Source organism: Lethenteron reissneri, chromosome 24 (assembly GCF_015708825.2).
Source record: "Lethenteron reissneri isolate LAM-NWPU_2019-01 chromosome 24, ASM1570882v1, whole genome shotgun sequence".
NCBI classification, from domain to species: Eukaryota; Metazoa; Chordata; class Hyperoartia; order Petromyzontiformes; family Petromyzontidae; genus Lethenteron; species Lethenteron reissneri.
This window is the reverse complement of record NC_083802.1, coordinates 3,770,108-3,795,164: the sequence shown is the minus strand read 5'-3', so window position 1 is coordinate 3,795,164 and position 25,057 is coordinate 3,770,108. Positions and strand designations below refer to the sequence as shown.

Below are 25,057 nucleotides of genomic sequence, written 5' to 3'. Positions count from 1 at the left end.
TTCACCACACAAATGTTGTAAAACTCCTTTCCCGTGGGTGTCGTAGTACCATACCCTGGCCGGCAGCAAGAGACCGAACAACAAAATGTGGACTCATCTCCATCTGTTCCATCTGTATTCACAGAGCGTTACCCGCTCACATTTGTGGCTTTTCTCCAGATACTCCAGTGTTCTCCCACATGCATAAACACTCGTTAATTGGCTGAAAACATCTTACCATATAGAGGACCACAGAGCTTGAGAGGGAAATTGGCACCTGCTCATCAACTGGCTGCTGCCTTTCTCACTTGTCTCTGGTTTCTAACGCTTCTAAGTTGTTCTCTCTCTTCAAGAGCGAGTGCATATTGTTCGCATTAGAATTTGAAATTATCATCATGAATGTATTATTAAAGCCTCCCCGTGCCATGTCGGTCAAGTGGATTGTTTGACCATACTTAACCATACTGGTCAGTGTGGGTTGGTGAAGGGTGGGTCTCGGGACCAGTAACGATATCACTTACCACTATTATTAACTGTGGATGGGAATCAATCTCAGGTCACCATGCTCATAGCAAAGTGAGGTGGCCACTGCACCACCACTCCACTCACCATCTGCACCACTGTCATTGGTAAATCCCAATGGAATGTAAAAAATTACGTCTCATATTTGGATATGTTTCCAAAGAGACTGAACATAAAATAACCCAGGAATATAAACTAAACTTTTTTTTTTTACCAGGTAAGGCCAACTGAGCTATATAGATATTTTTCAGAAGCGACCTGGCCACAAATGATAGATCAATGAAGTGGCTTATCATGTGGAAATTGATAACAGCCAATTACTCGAAAAGCATGTTTCTAAGTGACGTTAACATGACTCGAGCTTTGTCTAGTTATACTTATGGTACATTTTCACATAAGACATTATCTTTACAGGAACCAAAGTGCACAGCAAAACATATGCGATTATTATGAATATATTTTATAGATATATAGAGAAAATAAACATCAATAACTATTAAATGGTATTTTTTTTCAGTCTAAATGTTTTGTAGAATATAAACTCTTAGAAAACCTCAGCAATGTGACCCAGAAATATTTAAAAAAAACATGTGAGACGTTTTGGATATTCTAAAAAAATAATCAAAAATGCCGTTTTAAAAACGCTACATTGTTACAGTTTCACATCACTATCATTAAAGGCACTTCCATTAATGCAAGGCAATCTTATTTGTAAGCCTGCTGTCACACCTGCCACTGGGAAATGTGGTTAACACAGGCATGCTTTCTTGATAAAGATGCACATTATGGACTGTAATGGAAAAAATGCCATGGGATATTCAATCAATGCAATGAAGGCAAGGAATCGGTAGATTTAAAATCTCTAGCCCTCTAACATTAACATATCCGTATGCCACGTGTCTGCGTTACAAACAAAGATGAAATGACCTAAATGTGAGTTATTTGTTGGCTATATAAAACACAGTTGCTTGTCCATGTGCTTTAATGGTGGTCACTGGGGGATGAGTGAAGAGTGGAGACATTTTTGTTCAAAAATCGTATTCAGTTCAATAGCGACCAATCCATTCCCCACTGAAACTCCTCTCTCTCCTCCTCCTCCTCACTGCATTGAATTTGTTTTGGAGAATGAGTTTTGAAAGAAAAAAAATGCATACCAAAATAATCCCAGCACCAGTAATTACCCACTGGTGATGTTACTTATTAAGCACAAGGCATGTCAAAAGTTTCAAAACACACAGAAACGAATGTTTGTTGCAGGCCAACAGCTACACGGAATTGCGTTGCCAGTCAAAACTCAGAGACGAAGTATTAAAACGGGGAACACGTGAAATTAGATGCAGCGTCGGGCCTTTTTTATTTTTATCCGTGGCATGCGCGTGCCGTTTACCGTAGACGGTGAGCTGAGCGGCGGCCGACACGAACTTGCGCTCCCCCAGTTTGTTGGCACGACACACGTACACGCCAGCGTGGTGTATCTCGACGCGCCGTATAACCAGGCTGTAAATCCCCAGTGGCACAATGTCCAGAGCGATCGGCTTGTTATCTGCGGCAGCGCACACGTACAGCCACGCCAAAGGCATCTTCAGGGGCACGCTTTACATCAGCCCTACTCAACATCAGTGCAATGAGATGGACCCCCAAGGGTCACTGCAGGTCCTTTCCAGGACACGTTATAAGGAATGTCTTCAGTGGCAGCATTAATGGTCGCAGAAAGTGGAATAAAGATGTCTTTCTGCACGGAAATCTATTAACGGCGCGCATCCCGCGCCGCGGTGTGAAATGTCATCTGTGAGCTGTGACATTCTAGAGGCGCAATCAAATAATACATGGTCACATCAAATCTTGCTCTGTGTTTAGCATACTAATTCCCATTTAGCACTTAATGCAAGCAAACTTAGGTCATTACCCCATACATTTGAAATTACAATATTTTTTAATAAAATTTATGAAAACTTATTTTCGTATTCTGGAATTGCATTTGAAATGTTAATTACCCCATTTATAATTAACATATTAATAATTAAAGATGAAAAAAGACACGTTACAGTGAAACATATGCAACGTTGTGCTTATGTATGGCTGTATAAGATTACTATTTCAATATCAATGTTATATTGCTTCAATGGATTAAATTTCCTGGATAAAAAGGGCAAAATAATTTTGGCTGAAATTATTGTTTTTGTAGTCCTTAAACAGATTAATGGTACATTACAGAAGACTGAATTAGCAATGCCCTTTATAACCATTTAAATTGTATGAGCCACCACACTTTTATAAATGTCAGATATTATTAGGCAGTTAAGCCTGTCAGTTTATCAGGTGTATGGGAGCATGGATAATGTCTTTAAACCCTGTCTAGGCATGTTATTGAAGCTGTGATTTATATGCATATATAGGGCCCCTTTTGCAATATCCCATGAGTGAATAGGCTGCTAGAGGGCCTGCTCATTTAATGAACAGCATTATCCATTATATACTACATTGTCTGGCATGCACAGAAATTGCTTTATCATTAACTACAACAGAGGCAGCTTGGAGATCAAATCTTTCATTTCATTTTTCCATTCCTGCATGACCTCTTTGCCAAGATGACACTTCCATTGAAATCTTATCCAGCTGGTTTGCTCTGATGCCCTGTTCTGCATTTCAAAAGTGATTCAAAGACGCTACCCCAACTTGGAGCCTTTATTATTTTTCTATTACAGCAGCCATGAATGGGGTCTCGGGGTCAGAAAATACATTTTTTGTCAAACGTGTGCATCTCTGTTCTTTAATAATAATAAAGGCCACTTTTTAAATACCTTAAAAACTGGATCACCAACATTCATGAATATGACTTGTTTTAATAACATTGTAATGAAAATTTTATCTTCTAAATTGTTCATAGCATATTCGTACAATTGTTTGCTAGCATGATAGCCTACGTGCACCTCGGACAGTTTACAAGACTTAATTCTCAAAAGTTAAATTCCCATAACTGTGCTCTGACATCTCCAGAGAATCATCAACGCATGGCTTTTCTGCGAGTATTTGGCTACTATAAATGACCACGCGATAAGCCACTTTGTTGAGCTATCATTTGTAGCCAAGTCGCTTCTGAAAAAGAGCTATATAGTTGGCCTTACCTAGTAAAATAAAATAAATAGTTAACAGTATACGAAGTTTTGATTTAAAGCTTTCGTGACTGCAGGGATTCATATTCTTGGTTCTTTCAGTAAAGTCACGATTCCATTCTACGTGACTTTACCAAAAGAACCAAGAATATAGTATATGAAGTAATATGCTATTCGTATGCCAATGCTGTAAGCTTACATTTTTTGTGGAAAATAATCCTTAATCCCCAAAACTAAATTGGTAAGCACACTGGTGAATCTACGGGTTGTTATTTTCATAACTGTCACCTTCAGCCATTCTCTATACACTAAACTCCAACATGCTCTCATCGACTGAGATATTTCATCATTTTGATCCTGATCTGCCTTCAACAGCTCCCCTTTCAAAACATACTCTGATGTGTGTTCCAGTTGTGTTCCCCTGACAGACGTCTTCAGCTGCTTAGCAAACTTGTTGTACATGAATTTAAAACTTAGGCTTTCACAAACCAACATTATTCATGAGTACGTTTTTGTTGGTTTAAATCACGTAACTGTCAATTTGTCGTAAACCCACTGCCACCCGACACAGCCAATGAGTAGTAAGGTTTGTCACGTAAACATTAGCAATTGGCTGTGTCGGGTGGAGGTGGGTTTACGATAAATTAACATTTACGCGATGTAACCTTAAAACGTAATCTTGTTTACATTACTTTTATTTTGCTCATATTTATCTTGAGCCCCACTGTCCTGCCTTCTTTACTACACTCATCTATCATTTCCTTGCAGTTGACTTCAATTGGTCATTATAACTGTCTTCAGTAAATCTTAAATAGTTAATATTATTTCCATTGGCATTAATGACTTCATTTCTCAAATCCAACTTTTTGAAAAGTATATTCTGTTGCTATGAATAAGTTTGGGAAAAGTGCATCTCCTCATCTGACTTCTCTTCTAATAAGCATTTGATTTACTTTCCTCGTGAAATTTCAATGTAGCTGTTCCATTTTTTTCATGAGTTTCGTCTAAATATGTGTTTTTTTATTTAGGCTTCAGTTTGTGAGAGCTTGGATGACAACAACATTATGCAGTGAGTCCAATTCATTTTCATAGTCTATAAAGGCCAGGTATAATGATATTTTATATTCTTGGTTCTTTCGGTAAAGTCACGTAGAAGGGAAATAATAAAATAATATTTGATGTTTATTAGGTTGCTTTTTTTCTCCCAGAATCGTAAGGAGCTATACAAATTTTAACATAAACGTTATATTTCAGGGTTTTCTCTTTTATATATAAAAAAAAACTCTTGTGATTAAAATAGGAAGCGTTACCTTTTGAGGTAACCCTTGCTGATATGGCACAATTTGAAGAGCTCTCCAATTTAATTTGTATTCTCTGGAATCCCAGAAAAGATGCAGAACCTAAATGGCAGTCTATGGCACTGTGCAATCTGTCACATGGTAATTGCTTTGCAAATAGACACTGCCTTTGCATCAATGACACCATTGAATACATCATGGCCAATGTGTGGATGCATTCCGGTCATGTGATAAGTAATAGTGTGCTTCTGTTTGTGTAAAATTACTTCCAATTTTAAATATGCAATGACAATGTATAACATAGTGATCTCATTTAATGTTTTGTTATTTAGTTTATATATATAAAAAAAATTAAGCTGCTAGTTATTAAAACATTTTCACGAGACAATTATTCCATAAGTGCTTACTGGGGGTGCATGGTTCATTTAGGTCTCTGATAAATCATGAATCCTATCCGGAAATGATAACTGAGAAACACCCTCTCAAAGACAGGCTTGAGTAAGCCAGAATTCAGGGTAAGCCAGAAAGGCTACCAAAAAAATGGAAATGTTTCTCAAAGTAAAGAACAAAAACCCTCCCTGCCAAAATACACTTAGATTGCATCAGTATACCATTAAGTGTTATCTTGTACAGAAATTTTAAATCTGGAGTTATCAACATTAGGAAGCGAAAAACGCTATCTCAGACCACCGTAATAAATACAATTGGCGTGTAAAATCAACACGTGCGCTTCTGTGATCAATATTGTGATTCGTAATTGATTTTGTATCAGATCGCATGAGTAAAATGTGAGTCATAAACCCTCCTCTACCCAATGCACAGCCAATTAATAAAGTTATCACGTGAACAAATGAGACATTTTACACTTTACAAGAAGATTTCTCTACAATTATGGCTGTCGCCTGATGACGCTGGTGATAATTATCGGCGAAATGTCATACTCGAATTGTAAATGTTGTGGGTTTACTCTCGAACACACTGGTGTGCTGAATTCTTAAGCGATTTGCATGCTTATTTTTTTTGCCAAACCTTACTAATTGGCTGTTTCGGATGGTAGCGGGTTTAACAACACATTTCTATTTACGCCATCTAATGTAAAAAAAAACTATAATGGAGACAATGTATTCTTGCTTCAGGGGCACCAGCCAGTGTGTTGGGGAGCAATCCTACAGACAATCCAAAGATTAATTTGAAATGCAATAAAAAAATACTCCTGTATATATTGCTGAAGTAACTGACAAATCAGCTCGATTTTTTTTTATACAAAAGTACGATTTGGCACCATTACACAAAATGCAACAACGGTTACCTGGTACCAAGTATAAACTTTATTTGCCCCAAACTAACAACAGGCAGGAGTTTACTGGATTACTTGTGCATGTGGACAATGCTTTGTTGGCCAGATGGGATGAAACGTTGGCACAAGAATAAAAGAACACGAGGAGCATTGAATACTCACCGACACAATTGTCAGCACCAACAATGCCTGGCAACAACTACATTCAATAGATTTTGATGGCGTTGATGTTCTACGCAAATCTCTATACTATTGCCGTGATTGTGCACTCACGATTTTAAAGCTACATATTTGTCTGTTGTGTGGAATTTTAGTGAACCCGTGCCATTGGACACCTCTGTCATCCGCGTCCTCTGTTCAGACACTGTTGTTTTCATATTTATTTGACAAATAACAAATAAACTCAAGCATCCTCTTGGTTATTTCGGTAAAGTCACGTAGAATGTGACTTTACCGAAAGAACCAAGAAGATGAATCCCTGCAGTCACGAAAGCTTTAAATCGAAATTTAAACTCAAGCATGCAAAAAATATCTCTTCTGCCTTCCACACCTTGTGAACCTAAGCCTTTCACTTCGAATTCATGGTGAGTAAATAGAATTAAACCGTACAGTTGTAACTTTTCAAATATTGTTGCATTAGAAATATTACATTAGTTACTTTAACATTATTAAATTACCAAGTGTTAATTAAACGTGTTAGGTGATATAATTTAACTTTAGCATTTCTGTTAAATGTATTTGCAACGTTGCTGGACCTCCCCCATAACCAGAAAGGCTCTGCACCAATTAGAGTTTTTACTGTATGTGCATTTTTTGGTTCCAATTTATCTGATAACAATAAGGATCAATTAACGTTTGATCTGTATCAATTCATAATAATAATAACACACGTTCAGTTCATTAGAGAGCTAGTGAGAGATTCACTTTAAGGTTACAAGAGTATTTAAGCAAAATAATGCTAAAAAGAGCATTCAAATTACCCACATCAATAAAGAAAACCTAAATTTGGCCCACCCTATTTTTCCAACTTAATTTGGTAAAATTCCAGCTCTCAGCAATATAAAAAATAGCTTTGAAGGGCAAGTAGGAAAATGCAGCGACCCCTAGTGTGGATAAAAGAAGCGGATCAAAGGGAACTCTGTATTAGTTCTGTCATATTCTTCTGCGAGCCCTTCAGCTAGCATGGGATATTTCTAGATAGATTCTTCACCGCGTGACATGAAGCCAGTAGCGCAATAGAATAACAACTGGAAAAAAAGGCCAATAAGCAAGCAATAAAAAGGAAATTTACAATATCATGCAAATAAAAAAAAATACCAAATAAAATCTACAATAGACTGTGTTTTCATAATTACAGTGTGCAGTAGTATGCCCCTTGCACAGAAAAAAAACTACTGAAATAAAACTAATGATACCATGAAAACATAAAATTGATGAATACATTTTTACATGTCACGCGAGGCATTTACATGCATAATCCAACAAGCAAATTGAGTCTATTTTTGTTTCCGCTGAAAATTGGGTTTTAATGCTCACTGTATTGCAGCAGTATCCCACCTAGAATTTGCATTTGGTTTTTTTCATAACATAAGAAACACAATTGTAACATGACCTTTGTAGCAGCGCAGTCAGCATATATCCAGGTGCACTTGCCATTTCCCATTCGTCCTCTCCGATGTTATTTCCATGTAATGGCGCAAGATGCTCGCCGCATCTATCAATTGTGCTTTTGTTTACTAAGTGCTCAATACCATGCGCGGTACATGTGGCCATCATTCTACTCGACGTTATATCGGGTACCATCAGAATATTACTGCACAATTTGTTTACACGGATGAGATGTGTAATATTTGATAGTTAGAAACCAATGTAAAAAAATGTAAAGCTTTCTTATTTTATAGTCAACGTGTTTGTCGAGGCAAACAAGAAACCAGAAAATGGGGATGTACTTTACCAGCCTTAAGCCCGCTTTTAAAAATCCATATGCGCATGGTAAAGACCATCGGATGAGCACAGTTGGTATTACACATATTTCAAATAAGGTTAAATACATGTATGAACATGCACAGGTATGTTCGAGATATTGCATATCTGCATGGGCCATTGGAGCAGTGGTTGGTATTGCACTGCACCACAACGCGAGCAACCTTTCGATTCGCAGTCACGGCTAATATCAGCAGCGAGTGACATCAGAATACCGGACAGCCCCGAGTCGCCAAATAGTACGGTGAGGTATGGTCAAACAACTCCTTTCACTGAAAAGCACAGGAAATGATTGTTCAACCAGCAGATGATTGAACAATTGGATTGTGGATATTCATTATAATCATCATTACAGTAAGTGTAAGAATTTCTCCGTGTATATTTTCATCCACAGAAATGCTTACACACAATGTACATGTGCCACGTACATATGCACCCATCTGTGTGACAGTGTATATGTGATGTACACCGTCGATTAGGGATGGGCATTTTCATGACGAAAAACATTGCAAAGTTATAGCAACACGTTTTTCTCCTGCTTGGGTTTCGATGTGACAGTTGTTGATTATTTTTGTAAGAAACTGCAATAGCTGATGATGGCAGTAAGCAGTAGTTTTACTCCGGACTTAAAAGTCTTGGCCATGACACAAAAGTGTGGCATTTTCCTCCTTTTTGGAGACTTCACTGCACGAGGTCGGCATCGAGAGCAATACATTGAATAGCATGGGACAGAACTATAGTGTAATCAAATGTAAATATATACATAGGCCGGTTAATTTTGCCATGGCAATAGGCTAGTGTTTGTAAAAATATTTACAACCCTTTGTCAATCCACTGCTGGATGAAGCCCCCCCCCCCCCCCCGATGCCATGTCGATCATGGGGTTCACTTGAGCATACTTCACCATGCCGGTCGATGTGAAGGGGCAGGTTAGGGCGTTCAGGGCCAATTCAGATATTACTCACTGCTGATGTTAGCGGTGGCAAGGGAATTAAGTCAGATCGCCGCTGGGTTCTAAGGGCAGCACACGAACATCTGCGCTACAACTCCACCTTGGTTATTTTAAAGAGATAGATCCAACAGAAAAAAAAGTCTCTTACAATGACACGGATATTATTAGATGTCAGGACAGGGATATATCCCCGCACTGTTTTAAAGGCGAGGATATACACAGGGCTGTATAAACACGTTCAAACCGTGACCTGGTGGTTGCATGAGCAAGAGCGATGCTAACAAGTAAACGAGTGGGCGGTGCAGAAGCACGATGTGACTCAGCGAGGTTGTCCACTACCAATTCGCAGCAGCATTTTCAACAGCAAGTGTTGGGGATACAGCGTTGCAGCTCTTGTGAACTTTACAGGGCTGACTGAAATAAGTCCGTCGCGTTTACAGGGTGGGCTTTTTTTAACGTACTACACACACCGCTCTGAAAGAGGTTAGAGGTCAACTTTAACGCGAAGAGATGAGTAGTTTTACAACAGCTGTAATGTCCTGTGTTACCGTTTGAATCAGAGTGGAACATTCTGACTAATCAGCCAGAAAAGTTCGCGAATAAGGGGGACGTACGGAAAATGTCATGGCAAGGATATGATAAACAACTTCACAGTCAGACTCTAAAACAACGGTGTACATTTAATCGTGAATGGGGAGGTTGCAATAGGTTGGGCATGCGTGTCGGCATGGCGGAGAGCAGGTTATCAATCCAAGCACCGAAGGGAGTATATAGAAGCCAGCAACCAAACAGGACCCTGCGGGGTGGGCTGGTAGGAATAATACTTAGTACCGGTACAGAGATATCGACCGGGTATAGAGGAGTTAAAGAAAAAATTACTGTATTCTAGTGTAACGTTAATTAAAAGTGTTTGTTTTGACAAGAAACGCTGTGAGATTTAAAGACTCGTAGTCTTTCATTTCCAACACCACCCTCAACACCACCCCTCCCACGGACGGACGGACGGACGGACACATTAATCTATTGGTGGTCTGGTCCACTTCGTTCCTACCAGTATAACAAAAACATCTACAGCCAGGCGGCAGCCTTCAGAGTGCGGTGTCACTTGTGCAACAGCTTCATAATTTGACGGAGGTGAGTAATGGCGACGTGCGGACTAATGTACGAATGACTAGGATATGTTTCATCAAGCAAAACACGTTAGTCCATCAGCTTATGGACCTTAAGAAACAACGTTTTACAGCAGCACGTGTTTAAGAAGACAGACTCTGGACCGATATTGATTTCATGACCTTCGTTATCAGTGAATTGTTAAACAAATGCTGCCGGTTTTCCTGCAGTGCAGCAACATTCTACACATGTAAATATGTGCATTCATACTGGTAGGAACCTCCTGGTTACACCAGCCCACAGGAGATTATTGTGTCCGTCCGTCGTGCAAGGAGGGGCTGGGTGGGGAGGGAGGGGCTGGGTGGGGAGGGGAGGGTGGAGAGGGTGGGGCTGGGTGGGGAGGGGAAGGTGGGGAGGGGCTGGGTGGGGAGGGCGGGGAGGGGCTGGGTGGGGAGGGTGGGGGCTGGGTGGGGAGGGGCTGGTCACCCCGTGGTGCCCTTATAAAACTCAATGTTTAACCTACTCACGCCGGCTTGTGCCCGCCCTCACAGTCGGCCATATTTGTGGAATACACCACGCCGCCGTTGACCCTGGCCATTGACCGAGCAACCCAACGTTCCTACCAGCTCCCTCCGCAGGAATGTGTTATGGATTGTAATAAATACAATATCGAGGGTTTGTTTCACTATAGTGAAATAAAATTGCTCAAGAAGGCCCCTAGGCCGATGTTGTTGCATGTTGTGTAATTATTACATGGTGAAACAGAGCCCCTCTATATTTGATATTTTATTATTTAAATACCTAGAACCAAGCAGAAGGGTAATTCATAAATATTGTACAATTTCTCGGTTTTGTTGTAGTTCAGCAAGTCTCAGTCGTGCTCGTTTCGTGGGTTGCCATTGGATTTGAAGTAGAGATAATATATAGGGCAGAATTCCTCTGCTCTGCGATAGTTTTGGCGGAGAGGTGTTGCAGATAGGACAACTTACTGATAAAAGGAGCTCATTATCAAGCAGATGCAGGTAATTTCCATCCAATGTTCACACTAAGTGTGTCTGCCACATCACAAGGCGATTGATTGGGGGATGCATTTATCCAGCAGTGAATTGATCACGGCTGATGACGCCCCATCACATAAGGGCAAGAATTCGATGTATGTGTACCTTAATTTAAACCAGGGAAGGAAGAAACAGTGTTTAAACATAAAAGCATGCAACATTATTCTATGTTTGAGCATCATCATGGTAAACAGAATAAGTTCAAATTTACATTGAATCTTGATACAATACATTGACATTTTCAGGTAAATTTTAAATTTCGGGGCTATAATTATGGATATTAGGCCGGTATTTCTCCTGGCAGAATCATAATTGTTTGCCTTAACATTCCCACATACTTATACAGGAAGAAAACTAATCCTGATGATATGATGTAAGGATGTCACAAGCAGGTCTAATGTGTGAGCATGTTATATGACGAGAGGACGTGACAAGACCTGCATGAGGACTATCTTACTGCTGCATACATCTGCGGCCGTGCCAATTTTTTCGAAGCCTACGCAATTAAATGCATGGCTGTGCAAATTACACGCGCGCAAATTAAACGAGATGCATGGTCTGCAGAAAACAGCACACACACACATGTCTGCAGTGCACATCGGAGGGTGCATTGGTGACATACATAATGCACGCGGCGCATCGCATTACCGTGCCGTGAATCTCTGTAGGTACACTTCGCACTGCATTACATAGACTTTATAAGCCAAAAAGCACAAGCATTCCCTAACACCGTAGCGAAACTTAATTGGAACCAACATATGACTGCTACGATGACGTTTTCATTACATTTTGATATTAACTGTGAATTCGTAGTAAACTGTGGAATTCGGGCAGATATGACAGTCGGCTATGCAGTTCTATTTTAAACTATATATCTCGACTGTATATATATATACAAAAAAGTTTCATGCATGGTTGCAAATACACATTATATTAGCATCTTGAGTGCAGCAGAAGCCACATTTTCCTGCAATATTTACTTCAGCCGGACATGTTTCAGTCACGCATCGCGAAGCATAGCAGCTTCATTTACAGGGATCGTCATGGCTGCTTCTTGGGCTCCTCCTCTGTACACACACACACAAAATGAAGCCATTGGTGGCCAGTCACACTGATTTACAGCACACATGCTGCCTCATTCCACGTGATAATGTGTTCACACACAGAGGTTATACACTCAAACACAAATGTGCGATTTTTTTAAGTTATAAAAATAAGGAATATGTAAAAAACTTAAATAATTTACACCCTTTGTCAATCCACTGCTGAGTGCAAGTCTCCCCATGCCGTATTGGTGATGCGTTAATGAATGAGAGGGCCAGGACTGGCTGAGAGTGTTTATTTTATAAAGGAGAGCTAAGCTACTACGTGACAGCATAACAACAGTCTTAAAATAAGTTAAGACCTTATATTTTCTATGTTCTAAAACACTAAATTGTACACCAGCATTTTGTAAATGTGAGATTATTTACATTTTTGTTGTTTCAAAATTTTACTTTAAAAAAAAGTAGCATTTTATCTCATCCCATCATATATTACGATAATGCAAAAAAATGACATCGGTTTTTGACAAAGTAACCTCTCACAAAATGGAATGTATAATATCATAAATTAAAGTACACAATGACAAAGCGGTACTTATCTCTTCAGTTCAATTCCCAGCCAGTCCTGGCCCTCTCATTCATTAACGCATCACCAATACGGCATTGGGAGACAAAGGGTGTAAATTATTTTAGTTTTTTACATATTCCTTTTTTTATAACTAAAAAAAATGTAAATAAGCTCAACATTTTACAAAATGCTGGTGTACAATTTATTGTTTTAGAACATAGAAAGTATAAGGTCTTAACTTATTTTAAGACTGTTGTTATTCTGTCACGTAGTAGCTTAGCCCTCCCTTATAAAATAAACTCTCTGAGGAAGATATAGCAGTAGAAACAAATTCGATAACGACTTTCTGCCAAAGTCACGTTTGAAAAATCCACGTTACGATTAGCATGCGGTTTTGTTCCAATGAAATGGACAGAGCCCATTTTCCTCGACAAACAACAGCCAATCCTAGTGTAGAGACAATGCGTGGACTAGCGGTCACGAGTGGTAATTACAGGTGTAGAAAGCATAGGGGACTGGTGGTCACAAAGGGTAATAACAAGTGTGAAGACAGTATAGAGGGCTAGCGGTCACAAGTGGTAATAACAGGCTAGGTAACAGAGAAGGGGACGATCTGGAATGTTCGGGAAGGTTCAAGAACTTGCGAGAGAGTTCGAGAAGTAGGGGCGTGGCCAGGGTTGGAGGGATGGCCACGCTGGGGATAAAAAGGGACGAGGAGCCAGGTTCGGGCCTGCTGTGGGAGTCAAAGTCGTCGCTGTAAGGGGAACGTGTCTTCAAGTCGTCGCTGTGAAGTGATATTCTCTTCCATAAAGAAAACCCTCACAAGTCCGTGTCTCCGAGAGTCGTTACACTAGGACTCGTGTGGGGATTTGGGCACACTGTTTTGGTGCCACGAGGTCAACTAGCCTGGGCAGCAGTATTTCCACAGCCGTAAACTAGAAGTGCAATGCAGAGGAAACAGCTTCCACCGGATGGAATGCGTCTCCATCTGAGGTGGAAACGTGCTTAGGAGGAGACTTGCCCTTTTACCAGGGGGCTCTTGTAGAAATGAAGTCGCTTCCAGGCATTGAAGACATAACATGTATTGGTAGAACTTCCACTGCTAATTCCAAGGAATACTTTTCTCATGCATGCGTGGACAGTTCTTCATGCTGTCACCATCCCTGCTGCTGTGCATGATCCATTTAAAAAATATATATATGTAGAATTGTCATTAAAGAACCCAGAATGCAAGTGGATTTCAAAAAGACGCAGAAAACAGCTGATAACGTGTAACAAGCTCGGGGTAATGCACCCTCAACATGAAGGATCAAACGAGGGCATCCGGGCTTCCTGCCAACCGCGGTAGGGGCAATGATCGTGAGCAGTGCATTTAACGGGGAGAGGAAGAAACTGGAAGGAAGATGAGGAGGGAGTTGTGTGCTTGATCCTACTTCAGAAATGTGAGTTTTTGTTGGACAGCCCCACTCTAGCATTGCCCACTTTTGTGGTTTGTGGCATGAGCAGACAAGAAAAAAAAATACTTCTGAGATGAAAATTGTTTACGAATTGCTGAAAATATATCGATGAATAACAGTGGAAGATTAGATAGAATTCCCCAGCAGTAATTTTGCGGTTTATTTGGTCATATGCTGTGGGGTAAAATCTGTGAACAAAAACATTCTGGCCTCGGTCTGTTAAATTCTGCCACTGAATTTTTGAAGCATCATTTTACGTACACAAAACATTCACACAGCTTTCAAATGTTTTGTTAAACTATAACACTGGAAATACCCTTTGTAGTAATACAACGTTATTTATATAGTTATCAGTGATGGATGGCCGTGATACACAGTAAGTGCTTAGAGTTAATTTAGAATAAAAAATGATATGCAAGCAATTACGTTTTAGCAGTTAACATCGGTTGTACTGCTTATTTGTGTTCTAAAGTAATTTGGTAGTTTTGTCCCTTTAAATCGTGTTTTATTAAAAGGACTTTAAAATGTATATTTGATCTTTGTGTGCATGTTTAATTTGTTGATTTTTCCATTCCACTTATGCTTAATTTATATTCTCTTGGGTATTCATCGATGAAAATGTTTGTATGTTATCAGTGGGTCTTAATTCTGGCAAATATCCCTGTCTGTGAATGCATTACACTTGAATTTACGACAGACACATGTGTTGGCGAACAACATTCACATTATACTAAGCCTGATGATGTCAAATGTTTTTGTTACTTTCACCGTGAAAGGCAGGTATATACTTAAATAAATGTGACAGCTTGCTGGTGATTCATGTTTATGCAAATCAGAATGGCAAAGAAAAACCACAATTAATTTTGTGAGTTTCGTTCTACGTGAAACACTATTAGGCATCTGTAATGACTACAGCTATATCGTTACTGTCGTGGTGGTATCTAGACACGGCCACGAGATAAAGTGATTGATAGAATATTCCGCACTGAAGCAACGACTAGGATGCATCCTGTACTTGCCCATGACGTCTTCACCTTTGACGACTAAACCTACCCCATAATGCTTGTTGTTCTTTTTTTCACCGAATTTTATCGCCACATTTTGGCTATTAATTCAACGCAACTTTAAACCAAACTTTAACCATATTGAACAATCTTTACAAGAGTTATCATAACCCCATGTCAGAGACGACAGACAGACGAATGGATAGAGCTTATGCTTTAACGCATTCAACCTTAGTTGGAACATGTAAATACATGTATATCATAAACACATGCAAGTGTGTATGTTACAGCATTAAGACATTTACACAATAAAAAGAGTCAACACGTAATCATCATATATTTAGTTGATCAATATAAAAAAGTAATGCTCATCTTGACTGACCTGTAGTTTTGATACAAAGTAATAGTATACATTATACATATAAACATGGTGTGATATCCACAGTACACTTGCAGGCTTAAAAAAATATACTCTAAATAGCCTGTATATGCTCACCCTGCTGATAGAAAAGTTGAAAAAAATAGAATTTGAAAATAGAAGCAATAACGCAACAACTATTAAACTAAACTAATATATATATATTTCAAGGTAATGTCTACTGAGCTATATAGCTCTTTTTCAGAAGCGACCTGGCCACAAATTATAGCTCAATGAAGTGGCCTATCAAGTGGAAATGTATAGCAGTCGCTAAATGTGGAGGGAAAACCCGGAGGACCCAGAGAAAAATCCACGCCACCACGGGGAGAGAGACACGCAAAATATCAATATGCAAGAGTTAGGCTTGGGATCGAACCCATTGCCTGTATATCAGCCGAGGGAGACAACACCTCGCCACCGTGGGGGTAGAACGACGGTGTAACAACAATAGCAGTCGCAAAAACCTTGAAATGTCAATTGCCATGAAGATACTTCAGAGTGAGGTAATCGACAGACATAAACACACAGAAATCGCCTGTTTAACCTTCACGTCTACCAGCAATGGCACACGAGGGTGTAGTGTGACCAGCACTAGCCCTCCATGCCTGTGCTTCACCAGGGCCACTTGGTCATTGTTTACCACAGGAGGTATCTCTTAAGGCTAACGTTGATCTAGGCGAGGCCCATGACAGCTTTAAGATTCCACTTGCAGACTGATGTGCATGGCCGAGAATTAAAAGCAGATCACCGCATTGTAGCGCAGCACATAAACAGCTCCACCATCTCGATTTAAAGCTTTCGTGACTGCAGGGATTCATCTTCTTGGTTCTTTCGGTAAAGTCACGTAGAGTGGAAATAATAAAAAATAAAAATAAAACATCATAAAATAAAATAATTCTCACGACGTTTCAGCCACAACGCAAGCAGCCGTCCTCAGGTGGAGAACAGGTCTGTCGAGAAGACAGAGTCTGTGGCCGAAACGTCGTGAGAATTATTTTATTTTATGTTTTATTTTTATTATTTTATTATTTCCACTCTACGTGACTTTACCGAAAGAACCAAGAAGAAGCACCACCATCGTTTCACCCATCCCCCCCCCCCCCCCACCTTGCTCTTGTGTACAACTACAAAGACGAATATCCCATCGTATAGCCAGACAGGCCGTTGGGGCAAATGCTGTAATTGAGCACCTATTAATGCTTGAACGGCACACGAGGGGGTGTTGTGGCCAGCAACATGCCTGGCCGCTTTCGTCTCCTGAGTGTTTACACACCACGCCTGGTACCCGTTTACGCACGAGTCAACCTCGAGAGGGCTCGGGACAAAATATTACACGACTTGCCACTACTGTTGTTGTTATTGTTAGCTGTGGCTGGCAATCGAACTCAAATTGTGTGGTTCATTACGAAGTGTGCTAAATATTGTGCCACCACTCCCGTTATCCTTCCTACACATGCACGCGCGGACAAAATTGCAGGTGAAATTGCCACACATTGCGCACAATTCCACACCCAAGATAACAGGCAGAGGCGATAAACACATTTTTCGAGCATACTTCCAATGAATGACGTGCAGACACTACTAATAGAGCACGTGGCATAAAATGCAGCCTGAAGGTGCGATATCACTAATCTGAAGTCGAGATATTTATAAACAACCTAATAACAGGTTAATTAAATATAATAACAAGCTTTGTATACTGTCACTGCGAGTAACGGAGGATGTTGATGTATTCGCTGACTGGCCTCCTGGAGGAAATATTGAGGTTTACGGACATAAAATCTGAAATAGCTTTGGTTATAGTGAGGTTGAGCAGTGGGCCATTACGTCCATTGTCACTCGCCAACCCCACCCACCCGGGCGGTTTAGGACTCTGTCTCTCCCAGTAAATCTAAATATTTCAAATCAAGACTAAATATTTCCCAAAGAAAGTCAGTCGAGACAAATGTTGAGATCTGCCTTTGCTCTCAGTGACAATATATATGTATACAGTATATATCAAACCCTATTGTGAGTTTGTATTAACCTGTTATCTAATGGCTAGCTTCTCTGAAGCAGCAACCTGAACAATTCTAGTATTTAGAAATAACAGGGGAGCATTCGTTGTTGATTTATAATTTCATAGCAAATGCTCACACGTCTCTTCCCATGAACATTACACTTGCACGTTGTATTGCTTCCTCCCACCTCCGCCCCCTCCCTCCCTCTTGAAAGCCTTCCATTAATGGTGTATGTTTGCATTTGAAGTATGCCTGATGGCAGAGGCTGTCAAGTCATCAAGCCTCCTGACACCAGAAGACAATGGAAGCCCTCGGAGAGGTGACACCACCATCCTAGGATCTCCTCCACTGCGCAGACCGCAGATGCGATGCCCCGTTGTGTCAAAGTCCCTTCCCATTTGCTTCCGTGCGTCTTTGTTTCACCACGTTCATTAGCAGCATGTTTACAATGTGGGGTGGGGGGAATCAAAATCCAAGTGAAAACTGGCCTGTTGTTTTATTAACTCATGGTGAGGTCAACAGTTGTATTTGTGAAATACTACATTTGTGCGAACCTTTTTATTTCATGAAATATCCCACAGAAGTCTTTGGGATTAAGTTCGTTTTCATTATTTTATTTTCGACACCCCACCTACCCCCCCCCCATCCAAATCCCTGAACACAATGGCTTCAGATGAAATTGTATGGACAATTTTGACAACCTTAACAGGGGGTCATCTGCATACAGCATAGGTCCTCTTTGTTTGTGACTCCAGGACCCTCAAAGGAAAGGTCAGTTCATTTCCATTTTAGCTTGGGATAATTCTGTCTGTAGTTTCCCATCCATCTTGGTTGACCTCTCAAACCATCAATCTGAGAGCTACATGCTGTTGTCGGCATCTTGCGCGATTGATCAAAACACATACATCACAAAGGCACTAAACACGATCCTAAAGCGTGTTTAACAGACAAGAACTGGCAATGGGTGGGCTGGAAATGTTTATATAAAGTGTGAACTAAAAATTCTTCACTGAAGCTGTCAGGGCTTTTCATTATTTTTTAACAATACTGTCATCTGTAATGTTGGCCCAAATGGTCTGTGGTAACGGTTTCTAAAACATGTTGGCGTGAGGCTGGTATTGTGTCTATAATTTGTCTGTCGTTATGCTATGAAACCAACGGTTACATTTCAAAATTCAGATGCAGTGTGTGATAAATCTCTGTGTTTAAATCATCAGTATTTTTAATGTATTGCTGGTCACCATTTGTAATGCTCATGCAAAATACGAGAGAAGGTAATTAAATGCACAAACAATACACATATCACACTTGCACTTGCATGACAGCTTCATTATACAATTTAAAATTAATGTATTGCAATCATCTGTACCTCACCATGCTGATTTAATTCTATTTTTATACTCTAAAAGCAATTAGTGTAAATGCTACACCAATGTTTTTTTCAACCTTTAGGAGCCTGTCTTAAACTGAATTATAAAGGATCATATATGCCATATCATATATATGAAAGACATATCTAGATAAGGTGAGGTTGCTGCAGTCTTGTAAAGGCTCGCGACAGAGGTTGCTGGTTCGATCTCCCTTCCCGTGGCAGTTGCAACAATGGTAAAGTTTCTTAAATGTCCACATCTCTACTCATCACGAAGTATACATTGATACACCACGGTGGGTAATCCCACCTCTTCCGAAATATCTGGCCAGCGTGGAATACAAGGTCAAAATACCAAAGAAAGAGGAGGCCAAAATACCATGCCATGATGGCCAATTGCAGGGCCCCTTACCTTATATATGAAGGTCACCATTCGAGCAATATTAAACAAGAATTGTTCCATCGAGGACATTGGATGATAACTAAGCCTGCTGCTGTTTCTCCCCTGTAGGACACTAGCGATCTTGTGATAATCTTGCTTATGCTGTGCCAACACATGCCTTGTGGGCTTACTGCGATCTTTTCATAGTGTAAAATGAAAACGTTACACATGTCAAAAATTTGAATCCAACACCTGCCGTGGTGACTCCTATAGCTTATATTCTCCACGAACAGACCTTTGGCATCAGATGTCAATTGTGTAACAGCTGCTGCATCGAGCAGAAGGAAAGCGATGGGAAGGTGTGGCATCAAAAGAAATAGTGGTGATGACCTCTTGATTTTGACCTCTGTAAATGAAGCACAATTTTATCTATCTGAAGTCTAGTTAAAAAGAGGTATATTATGAGCTATACATCACGCTGTTATATTGTGCATGAATGCTAAATATGCTAATGTAATGACCTCAATAATTCCAAAAGGAAATGTACAATTTACATTTCCCAGGCTCTTAAAATATTATCTATGTTCAACCCATCATCATCAGCAATCGCCTATCCACTGTTGGTTGAAGGCCTCTTAAAGTCACCGCCACTGCTCAGGATCCTGCAATGTAACATTCCATTCAGCACGTGCACACAGCTAATTTAATCGCTCCATCTCCGTGGAAAACGTTCCATGGGGCATTTGGCTGCCACTCCATTACCAGCTTTGACGAGCGGCCATCATCTTATCTTGCACCCCCCCTCCCCCCCCCACGGTCTTCGCATCTGATTGGCTCACAGGTGATGACATCACATTTATTCCTCTATTTAAGACCGAACACAGGAGGCTTCATCCACAATTATTGCTGTCGCCTGATGATGCTAGTTGTAATTGCCAATGAAACGTCGTACTCGAATTGTAAATGGTGTGGGTTTACTCTCCAACACACTGCTACGCTAAACTAGTAGCTAACTGGCATGTGCTGTTTACATGACAAACCTTACTAATTGGCTGTCGGGTGGTGGCGGGTTTAACCACGTTTATATTTATGCGATCTAACCCAAAAATCTCTGTTATGGATTATATTGGTCGCGAAAGCCTGCGTGTCAAACTAGCTTCAGCCCAGAGCTACTTACGTTTCTAAACAGTCGTGGTGATGTCTCTAACTTGTGCATGTTATATAATCCAAGTGTTCCTCTTTCTGCCTCTTGAGTGTAATTCTTCAAAGCATGCACCTCGCCATACTTCTCTGTGCACTTTCATTTTGTTGGAATTTTACTTGTCAATGTCAGTGTCTCTGATCTACATGTCACAACAGGTAATATGCACTGATTAAAATATTTCTTTGTTGGGCACAATGTGCACGTTGAATTCATTATTCCACTATCAAGTTCAGTTTTCAAAAGCATTCCAAACAACCTAATCTCAGTCCAACTAAAAAAAACTGCCCCAGTATAGATACGTCTTACATATCTAATACTATAGAATTTTTGAGAATTTCCGAAAAATGTTTTATATTAATGCAAAGGTTCCTAGCATGTGTTGACTCTGTACATACAATTCAAAGAGCCTTTTTTTAGAAAGAAAGAAAACATACTCTGCATTGTAGAGAATATATAGTTGGACATGTGCACATTTGCTTGACCACAATGCATTATCAAGTCATACATGCTGCAATCCACAGCTGATAATGCAATACATGTAATGTTTAAAACGAAAGTGAGACAACCATAATTGCTGTAAGAGTTACTGTTGCAAGACTTTTTTGTTTGAAGATTACGCAACTGGCAAAGGATGATCATAAAAGCATGTTAATACATCTATGTCAACTTGATTCAAATAAGGCAGTTTCAAAGTTTGTAACAAAGAAAGAAAAATAAACATTTTCAAGACAATCAATGCAAGAAAATTCGCAAGTCAACAGTTTGGACTATGCTGTATTGATAACCTAGAGCTGCAAGGCATAGTTACTGAACACGAGCATAGCAGAGCAACTTTTAACGATGCATCCTCTTTAATTTTTAAAAATGAGATTTTTTATGAATGCAATTTATATTTGTTTCGTGTTATAAGCTACTATATTATATATACTACCAAACTGAATAGCTATTAAAATTGAAGTCTAGAATAAGCAAAAGCCCCGACGGGCAAACCAGTTTGTTATTTTCACTTTCCCCTGGAATGTCTGCCTCATTACTGTCGTGTGCCCATGCTCAGTATCCATTTTCATCAAAAGCCATCAAGTTTAATTTATGATAATGTAACGGTAAACATGAAGAGTCTCATACACACAGCATATACATAATGTAGTTCGTATGTTGTACGTAGATATATATGTTATTTATTCATTTATAAAATACATTATTCGGTGATACTACATTGGGAGTGGGGCACAAGTACAAATAAGAAACACAACTGAACACAATTATGGAATGTGTTGAGTTTTTTTCATATACAAGAAATATTGGTTACATTTATACTTTAATTAAGATAGCTAAGTCACGATAATGATATCACTTCAACAACAAAAAGCTTAGTTACTAAATAAGGCATCATATGTCAAAGTTCGGAATGGGATAATTTTAAACACGTGACTCTGCACATTATCAACCCCAACAAATATCAATACCCCCCCCCACTGCCATAACATATCTCACGGCACAGTGTGCCCTTGGCATTCCTCAGCTTGCATGAGTCAGGGTCACGGGGCAGGCATTTGTGGCGCAGTTATGTGATGGAAACCATTACGGACACGTCAGCTGTGGCAGAGATACAGCAGGGTACTCGACGGGGCCTCTCTCCTGAGGTTGAGCACTTGCTTACAGCTGGTGTGAGCCACAATTCAAACCACTTTACTTGTTGACAAAGGTGCTTCATAAATCTGGCAGATTTATACCTTCTCGCACATACATTTTTTTAGAACAATAATAGCTCATATCTATCATAGTGCTATGTTCAACAAAAGATTTGATTTATCCGGAACCTTGCAGTGGTGATCTCCGAGATTAGAAAAAAATCACCAACATGATCCAACCTGGCTTTTTCATTAATGGGCTGAACAAAGAATTAATGGGAGCAACTGCTTTATTCTAAGTGCAAGCTGGGCACATTTGTCATAAGACATGCATAATACCTGTGATAGAGCACTGCAATTTGTTATCATTGGCCCTGCTTACAAAAGCCTGAAGCTAAAGAATGTCAACATTGCTTAAAATAAAACTACATTTTTGTAGCATTATTATTGGAAGTCTACAACCAGGGTCAAAACATGTATTTTACTGTTGCTGATGAAGTTGCAATGTGCATGCCGTATTCGGTGCTGACTGGATTTAAGATGCCATCACTCCACTGGGGACATATGCAAGCCACTAATGAATGACATGTTTTGTGCTGATCAGAATTTAGATGCCATAATTAAAATGGGGAGACATGCAAGCCACTAATGGATGAGATGTTTGATTCTGACTAAATTCAAGATGTCACTGTTGCACTGGGGACATTTGCAGGGTAAAACAATTAATTTAAACAAATCCGTGTTTTTTTACTCTTATTAAACATGCATACGGAAATAAGCAGAGTAAAAGTTGGGGGCACTGTCGTGGAGATGGTCTGATCCATCACTTAAAGCAAATATAATAATCACGTTATTCCAACATTCTTTTTTTTGACAAAAACATACCAATTACTTCTTCTTGCCCATTCATGTTATCCACAGTCAGCTAAGCAATTGGTAACGAGTCGTTATCATTCATAATCATCTTCATCTAACATTCATATCAACGGTCAGTTTTCATCATCTAGATTCCAGCATCATCATTCATCATCCAATGGCAATCACTTCATTTATCTACATCATCCATCATCTTCAACAATCTTTATCATCAGAACATCAACACGACCTTACTTTTAACATTAGATGCCATTCATAATTACACGTGATCAATGTCAATATCATCATATTTTCTTGTCCCTGCAGCTGATGACACCTGGTGATAATGACGATGATGATCATAATGTTAATCAAATGTAAAATTGGGTACGTAACCGTTAACACCGCAGTAATATAATACGCTATCACGATTTATGTTAAAGGTATAATGTAGAATTTGCATAACATTTGAACAAATCATTAATAATGGATCATTACAAACACATATTTATGCATGTAACGTGTGCCTTAGAAATTATATTAATGAATTGATGCATAATTATATACCTTATAAAAAATGTCCTTAAGCACGTGTGTAATGTATTTTGTGAAGGGGTTATTTGGGCAGATCGCAACTTCCAACAAAACCTCGATGTTGTGCTTCATGTCTATACTCTTATCTGTGATTAATTGCTCGTAATAATAAGATAAAGTTATTTCCCAAATTTCTTCTCGCTTGTGACACCGACAATGAGACAACAGCTGACAATGAAACGACCGCTGAAAGATGCGCAAAGAAGCATGGAGAGGTGCATGTTAGGAATTACAGAGAGCGAGAAAGAGAAAAACATGGAGTTAGAGAACATATACGTAAGTCGGAGCCATCATATTGACTGTGAAGATGTAGTGGGCTTGGGCAGGACACTTTGAAAATGAAGAGTGTCAGCCAAAGGAGGTAAACACCAGCGGACATCTACCGTGGATATGCAGATATGAAATGAGCTCATGGCTAGGTGCTGGGTGGATTACTCCATCGCAGGACCGTGAGAGGTCGCAACAGCTTGGAGAGCCCTTCATCCAGCAGTGACCATGGGTGATAATGATGATGATTCCTAGCCTCCCCACATTGTTTGTTCATTGTTTGTTCAAACAAACAATGTGTATTTGGATGATGTGGAATAAATACAAATCCCATCCGTGCGTCCTTCGCGAACGTGAGGCTGAATTGAACGGGCGACCTCTCCCACATGCTTAACACAGATTTTTGTTTGTTTAGTTTTAAAGAGAGGACTACGTGTGTACAACACCGCATATGAAGGGAATATCCTGAGGCTGTACAGGAGGCTATGATGCTGAGTGGACTTGATGTTGGCAGATACCAGCAGTGTCAGGATGAGCATCTGCGGAAGAGGCTCAAGAGTGACGCTAATGACAAGTAGCAGCGGGTCTCAATCCAACAACAACAGGAGCTGTAAAGAGCAATGTATGCAACCATCTGGACATACAAATGCAAAAACTCAGTGCATCTGCCGGTCAAACTAGTCTTCTGATAGACCATCACATCTGGATACACCCCATACGTGTTTAACGATTTACCTCCCCCCACCCCTTCCCTCGTAGTGATTCGATGCCTTGTCATGATTCAGGGTCCTTGATTCAATTCAGTGTTTTCTTTGTTTTCATCATGCAGTTTGTATTTCCTCTTGTTTCGTTTGCCTCATTAACATGGATTTACCAATGGCATATAATTTGTATATATTATTAAGGATGCAAGCATTTTGAGGATGAAATTAAATTTTACTCAAAGAATAAAT

The 25,057-nt window shown here is 39.7% G+C and overlaps 1 protein-coding gene across 1 annotated transcript in view; it reads right to left on the bottom strand.

Moving 5' to 3' along the window:
* The window catches only part of LOC133346429 (immunoglobulin superfamily DCC subclass member 4-like), a 346,604-nt gene that overhangs the window by 148,505 nt on the left and 173,042 nt on the right, over window positions 1–25,057 (bottom strand). The window contains exon 6 of the mRNA XM_061557994.1: window positions 1,889–2,044. Coding sequence (XP_061413978.1) covers window positions 1,889–2,044 — 156 coding nt within the window. The remainder of the gene's footprint in view (window positions 1–1,888; window positions 2,045–25,057) is intronic.